At 35.2% G+C, this 7,955-nt stretch overlaps 1 protein-coding gene across 2 annotated transcripts in view; it reads left to right on the plus strand.

The window, feature by feature from the left end:
* ap2b1 (adaptor related protein complex 2 subunit beta 1) overlaps nucleotides 1-7,955 on the plus strand; it is a 56,866-nt gene that overhangs the window by 29,477 nt on the left and 19,434 nt on the right. For both annotated transcript variants that reach the window (XM_067406471.1, XM_067406472.1), the window contains 4 exons: nucleotides 439-584; nucleotides 2,630-2,759; nucleotides 5,592-5,676; nucleotides 5,847-5,933. In XM_067406471.1, the coding sequence (XP_067262572.1) occupies nucleotides 439-584; nucleotides 2,630-2,759; nucleotides 5,592-5,676; nucleotides 5,847-5,933 (448 nt within the window). The remainder of the gene's footprint in view (nucleotides 1-438; nucleotides 585-2,629; nucleotides 2,760-5,591; nucleotides 5,677-5,846; nucleotides 5,934-7,955) is intronic.

The raw sequence follows: 7,955 nt of genomic DNA on the forward strand, positions 1-7,955 counted from the left end.
TTAACTTCATGTGCTACATAAATACAGGCAGCAGAACAGCTCCTTGGGGAATGAAGTCTCAGGAATCATCATTAATAAGAGCTCCATTAGAGCTAGAATAGGTCAGTAGAGTAGGACAGAGCAAAATTAGTCCTTATTAGGATACTTTATGATCTACCTTGTGGAGTTATCCAATACCTGGGTGCCACATGCTGCTTTTATGTGTGTTAATTTGTCTCTTTTTATCTGATTTTGTTTCTTTTTGAATGCCAGCTCAGTTCTTGTAAGCAACAGTGTCTGGGTGAGTGAGTGTAGGTGAATGTCAGACTCCTCTATTAAGTGTCCTTCAGTTTAGAATGACTGTAGTTATCCTCTTAGCCTCATAGCATTAATTTAATCAATAGATAGACTGTAAAATGTGGGTGGTACACTGAACACTTATTGATTTGATTTTTGAAGGTATGGCTGCCAGCAGTCAAGGCCAAAGGACTGGAGATATCTGGAACCTTCTCTCGGCGTCAGGGGCACATGTACATGGACATGAGCTTCACCAATAAAGCCCTGCAGCACATGACTGACTTTGCCATCCAGTTCAACAAGAACAGGTCTGTGCTTGTGATAATAGTTGATGATAATCATTGTGGCACATTTTCCTGTAACCAGGGTCCAAAATTAAGGTTTTTGTATTTATGAGTAATTATTGAAATGTATTATTATAATAAGTAATGCCAGTATTTTTTATATAATATCATTTAATTTAATATTATATTTAATATATACTATATTTTATATACTAAATTTTTATATATATTTTGTATATAGATTTTTTTTTTTTGTTAATAGGTTTTTAAATGAATATTGTTATATATATATATATTTAACAACATATTTAAAATGCACTACCATTCAAAAGATTTTTTAGTTAGAAATGAATTCTTTTTATTTGTTAAGGATGCACAAAAGTGACAGTAAAGACATTTATAATGTTACGAAAAAAATTATATTTCAAATATATGCTGTACTTTTAAAGTTTCTATTCAAAGACTACTGAAAAACACACATCATGTTTTCCACAACAATGTTAAGCAGCACAACAGTTTTCAACATTGATAATAATAAGAAGAAATGTTTCTTAAACACCAAATCTGCATATTAGAATGATTTCTGAAGGATCATGCGACACTGAAGACTGGAGTAAAAAAAATGCATGCTGAAAATTCAGCTTTGCATCACAGGAATAAATTACACTGAAATGTATTTTAAATGTTATTTTACATTTTATATTTTTGTATCATTTGTATATTTAAAGTTTTTAGACATTTTCATTTGTTCTTTTTAGCCATATTATAGCATTATAAAAACAATAAAAAAAATAGGCAGCGGCTATTTACTAAATGCGGATTCAAACTCGGCCGATCGCATCAAAAGCTGTTTCCCCATGCCATGCTCTCTACAGCTTACGCCACTGCAGACGTTGAGAGGTGCGCGTCTTTTTTTAACCAACCAGACATTAGTGGGCAGAGTTAGTGTAAATAATAGGGCTGGGTATTGAAACAATTTTGACGTTTCGATTTCAATTAAATTTGCAATTTCATGCTTGTGATTCGATTTCAATTAAATTCGATTTGAAATCGATTATTTTGGATGTAGTATTTCAGTTACAGTACATGGCAAATTGTGTAAAAAAATTTTTTTAAATATAAACAGTTAAATCGTGGCTGTCATAACTGATTTATTCAAACATGCATTAAATATTGAAGAACATTAAAAATTATAATGAATATGTAACGGTGCATAGATTTATCACAGTGCTGCTCTCTAGAATTCATTTTTCTGGCTGACTAACAAGTTTATGTCACTTAATATGTTTTTGAGGTAAATGTGACGTTACGTGACATTGTTTACAAGCTGTTATTGAGGTCTTTCCGAGGTTGAAACACTGATTGAGCGATTACACGAGACATGATACAGATTTTGGGAAGTTTAGTAGTGTTTATTTAGCGCTGTAACTGGTATTAAAGCGGAGGAGAGGATGTTCACATGCGCTCGTACTGCCGCTTCTCTTTAACTGAGGCGCTACATCGATCTGTCACATTAAACAGCGCCAAAACGGTATTTATTTTTTGAATCTCATAATAAGATGGACGTCATTTGAAATCTGAGACTTTGCTTCATATTAAAAGTAACAAAGCACAGATATTATTGAGATTTATTGGATGGCAGGCGCTACATATTCTGCTTATTCATCAACTGAAAACAGACTAGACTAATCATTTCTTGGGATTTAAGAATGGATATCAGTTCGTAAAAATGAGAATCGATTAAAATCGAGAAATCAATATTTTTTTTTTTTACCCAGCCCTAGTAAATAGACTTTGCCAACAAGACAGGCTGTTTACACTTAGTGCAAATAATTATCTGGTAAAAGTAGATGTGACGCAATTAGATAATCTAAAAATCTAATTAGGGTTGAATAATAATTTTTAAATGGCTATTTATTTAAACCATTAATTATTTTTTTGATTCTTGAGTTACAGGCCACTTTTGCTCTCACTCCCCTGTTAATTTGTCTTGCCTGTAACTGATACATTAAGTAGAGCTATGAGACGCTATAAACACTTGTTGTCTTTTTTTGTTGTCTTGTCCTTAGTTTTGGAGTGATCCCCACCACACCTCTCCCCGTTCACACTCCATTGATGCCCAGCCAGAGCATCGACATCTCCCTCCCTCTCAACACCATCGGACCAGTGATGAAAATGGACCCACTCAACAACCTACAGGTACGATGAATGACTGCCCTTTGCCGTGTACTTTCACACCCCCATACACACCCACACACGCCCATGGGTATTTGGAAATGAATCATTACAAATATGCCATTAATGTTTAAATTACATCGCTTTGTATCCAAACCTCCAAGCTTTCAACTGCACAGCAGGCACGTCTGTCTCTGATTATTTGAGTCAGTTGTCCCCACGTGCTTCATTAGTTACTGAGATCATTTGGGTGAACAGCAGCTGCAAAACATTCAATTTTATGCCTTTAAAACACTCTAGATAATGAGTACTTGCCCACGGCATCTAGTCTACTAATGCTGATAATCAATCAGATACAAATGTCATTATGAATCATCATTTCATATGATTTATATCGACATGTTTCTGCCTCATTAGTTTTACTAGAGTGTCTGTTTATCTTTAGATGGACGTCCAGCTGAGTTTGCTCCTTCATTTAGCATTTACACCATGATGTCCCTCCATATTTCCTTCCTCCAGCTTCTTGACACTCGTCCACCTCTCTATTTCTCTCATCCTGCTGGGTTGCTGTCTTTGCTTCATGTGATCCTCTGTTTAAGTATCCCTTTCTGTGACTTGTCTCCTTGTTGCCTTTGTCAAGCATCTGGCTATTCAGTATTAAACAGAGCTGCCTGTAGAGTGTTTGACTTGTGCTAATGAGTTCAACCTTTATGAGCTGAAGAGTCATTACGATAAACAGCAACTGAATGCCCTCTGATTGGCCGGGTGATGCTATGACCTGACTATGTCCATGTTAATTAAACAGGTGTTTTTATATCATTCTGTCTTTTACTCACCCAAACCCATGTGAGTTCCTTTCTTCTGTGGAATGCAAAAAAAGACATTTTGAAGAGTGTACCGGCCACCCTTTTCCATAATATTTAAAGGGGTCCTATTATGCTTTTTTACATTTTCAACTTTCTGTGAAGTCACAAAGCACAGAGTCACTCCAAAGGGAGCTACTCTCTATATCAGTAAGCACAAACACCTCGATTGTAGTCTTGAGTTTTCTTCTGGGAATGACTATGTCATAATATTCCTCATTTAAATAATTCCCGCCCAAGGAATATGCAAAAAAAGGGGGCGAGGCCTGGTTGAGTTGCGTTAGTAGTGTGTTGAAACTTGCGGTTATAGCAAGGACCATGGCATTTCCAATGGCATTACACAACACTGTTTTCAACTAAACTGGAAACTTTTTATGCGTTTTGGTCATTCATTTACACGTCAATGACGTTTTGATGGCCTGAAAACACAAACTTTTGAAAAAAGAGTTTCAAAGTGCAAGTTTTTGGAAACAATACAGTTGTCATCTCTGTGTAAACTGCAAAAACGCGAATCTGTGAAAATCGGTGATGTCTTGCACATGCGTATTACGCGTTTAGTCGATCCACCTTATTTTTCAATAAAGAAATAAGATGTTTTCTGTGAATGTGCGAGACTTCCTATTTAATGGCCGCTATAGGGGAATAACGAAAAAAATATCAAAGTGCAGGCGTTTTTCTTTACAAGGTGACATCACCAACTACTTGCCTGGCATGCATAATACGGCTTTTTTAGTCATTTTCGTCGATTCGTGTGAACGGGGATAGCTTTGATAACGTTGTCATCTGTACTAAGAAAAAAACTTTTCAGTTTTTAGTACATCGTTGTCATGTAAACGTACCCTCAAAGCGCTTGACGCTTACAACACACTGGTCCAACTGACCAATCAGAGCACTTTGCGCTTTTCAGAAGGTGGTGCTACATAGAGACAGGAACTAAATAGACCGTTACTGACAGACTGGGAGGAGAGGTGCCGCAACAGTGTCAAATATGTGAAAAATAGTGTGTGAAAGCATGAAAACCTATTCTAGTTGATCCCAAAAACAAAATCAACACTTTGAAAAAGGGCATAATAGGTGTTCTTTAAAGTGGGCATGAAATGAAATTCACCTTCTATTTTGTAAATGCATTTTAAATTTATTTTGTACAATTAATCCATGTATATATCTATTTTTGACTATTAAATATTGTGTATGCATGACCAGTTTATCAGTACCATATCGGATATTGGCCGATAATAGATTTTTTAATTTTTTATTTATCAGCAATAGCCAGTATTCGATGTTTAACTGCTCGTGCTAATTTCCTCTATTTTTTGTGTTAAGATTACATTTGCCATCATCTAACACTTACTTAAAGTCATTCTTTAAAAATGATAGTAATTTAATAACACTAAATGTAATCTTTTTTAACACTGTGATGTGATGACTAAATTTACATGTAGCATTTGAAATTATTGATTTTAGTTTTTAGTATCTTATTTTTAATTTATTTGGACAAAAAAAGCTAGCTGTTGGTCATTGGCCAAAACGTGAAAATAGTAAAATATTTTATCACATTTAGACACATTTTCCCCTAAATTAGTCCAGAAAATAGTCTGCAGATTGTGCTTTTATGACTAAACAAGAATACAAATGGACTTCCTTTCCATCAAGAGGCATATTGTGTATCTAAAAATAGGCCTCAATTATTCCATAATTTATTCATTGGATTTCTATGGCTCGTTTTAGAGTCTAATAATATTTACATGGTGTAAAATATAAAAGAACTCATCAACAGGGTGCAACCATTGACTTCTACCACCCCTCTCTTCTGCTTTTGTGCCTTTTTTTTGTTTCCCTTCTCCTATTCTTTCCTTTTCTGTGCAATTGAAAGCTTTTTCCATTTGGTTAATATGTATGGTATCAAAATGCAGTCAGGCTGCAGAGGTGTTTTAGTCCCCTTATACAGTGGAGTGTATTTAAAAGTCTGACCACTCAACCTTCCTCACCGCAGGTGGCCGTGAAAAACAATATTGATGTCTTCTACTTCAGCACGCTGATCCCTCTCAACATCTTCTTTGTGGAGGACGGCAAAATGGGTACAAGCACTCTACGCACACATGCTCGCTCTAAAAACAGCACACTGTGAGGTTTTGATTGAGTTAGGCTTAATAAAAGAGTGGGTTGATGAGATGTAGCTAGGATCGAACACACTTTGGACACTGATTGGCCAGTCCCATATGATAACCTGTAAACTTTTCCTCAACAGAGCGTCAGGTGTTCTTGGCCACATGGAAGGACATTCCAAATGAGAATGAACTGCAGTACCAGATCAAAGAATGCCACTTAAACGCAGGTGAGATGATCTATTCATGACTCAAGTTTGTGTTTAAGGGTTTTGCAATGTATGGAGCAGGGGCCATTGAATCAAAGGCATTTAGCAGAGAGGAAAGTTTGACATTTAACATGTTAACTTAATTAATTAGTTATTAGTTAATAATGACTTAATTATTAGTTATAACGTTAGAATTATTATTGCATTTAACGTACCCACCCCAGACTACGTAGTTCATCTTACATTTCATAAAGTTGATTGGTGCCGAACATGAAGCAGGGCAGCAACTCACTGTGTGATGTAGCCTATAGAATGCAGTTATATGCCCCTAAAATTCAAGATAACAGGGTTTCATAATGAGATTTTTGTCTCATATGTATGTCATTGGATATAGCTAAGCAATATCACGCGTATCACAGTATCACATGAGTGATGTTTTTGTCCCGAATAGCACGAATGCAAATGTGATATTGATTTTATACAACAGTTCAATAAATAAGAAGTTAATATTATGTTTTATTCCAGACACAATATTGTCTGTTCATGGGTCATTGACGGTTAAGCATAATTAATAACCTAATGGAGATATAATTAATTTTGAAGTTTTATTAAGTGTTAACAATGAGATTGTGGCTTTTATAATCAATGAACACTGCTTTTGTCATTTTTTACAAGATTTGACAAAATTTGTCACCAAAAAAAGTCATTTGGTTTAACCAAAATTTCGGTTTTACTTTTGGTTATACCGAATGACGATATTTTCAAACAATGCTAACAGGCTGATATGTAGATAGCTAGTTAATTCGCTTGCTAGCTAGCTAGCAAAAGGACAATCAAACATTTTATATTTAGTACAAGTTTCTAAAATATTACAACACTTTCCATGTTTTATAGCGGTTGTACCGAATGACCTGATGTTTCAGAACATGCGTATGAGCAATTAAAAACATGAATTTTTCAAATAGTTAAAAGAGAGTTAGTTACTTTGCTTCATGACCATGTGGTCCTTTGCAGGTTTCTGAATTTGGTTACTCTGAATGACATCAATGAAATGTATTTTTCTGGATATTCTTTCTCATAACAAAGCATCAACTTCTACACATGATTTTAATATCATTTTGCACTATGTTGATATATGATGTTATAAAATCATGCCAGAATAAGAAATATATACATTTATTACATTTTAAGATATTTTAATCACAAATGAAATGGCTGTATTGGCCTTTGGATGGTTAAACTGAATGACCTTTTGACAATTAAAAATCTTTAAAATACGTTTATATGTAGCAAAATATAATTAAAACCTTTTGGAAAAGAAATGTAGTTATACTACCTTACATACTTTGGATGCAATATCTTTGTTTTTTATTATTATTAAGACCTTTGGACAAGAAAATGACCCGTCACGTCATTGACCCTTATGCTCAGTTTTGCCAAAGAATATATTACCTATAAAGCCAAAGCAGAACTGTTTGTTTCTGAATGAATCTGTGTTTTGAGTGAATTAATCTGGTGAACCAATGATTCAACAGCCCATTCATAAAGAGAGCCATTTACTTCATTCCCGATGAATCAGCCATTTGAACAAATCGAATGGATGAATGACTCAATGACTTACTCACTGATTATAAATACTGTGTGTGTGTGTGTGTGTGTACTTGTACAACTATCTTTGTGAGGACTGTTTTGAGTTTTAGACCATCAGAGTGAGGACATAGAGAGTAAAGTGTGGACATTTTGGCCGGTCCTCACTTTCTGAGACCCCTTTAATCTTACTATAATGTTTTTTTGACACCCCAAGTTAGGGCTGGGCGATATATCGCATACGATTGTCACGCGCATTTCGTCAGTAAAGCCGGTTCCCTGATTACCGCTAAATCACCATCACCTGATTTCAAATGGAGCGGCATTTAATAGACAGAGCCGTAGATCACTGAAAAGCTACGCAATACCGATATGAACGTGATATTGTGTTGCTTGTCAGTGATCTACGGTTCTGTCTATTAAATGCCGCTCCATTTGAAATCAGGTGATGGCGAT

The sequence above is a fragment of the Chanodichthys erythropterus genome, chromosome 13 (genome assembly GCF_024489055.1).
Source record: "Chanodichthys erythropterus isolate Z2021 chromosome 13, ASM2448905v1, whole genome shotgun sequence".
Lineage (NCBI taxonomy): Eukaryota > Metazoa > Chordata > Actinopteri > Cypriniformes > Xenocyprididae > Chanodichthys > Chanodichthys erythropterus.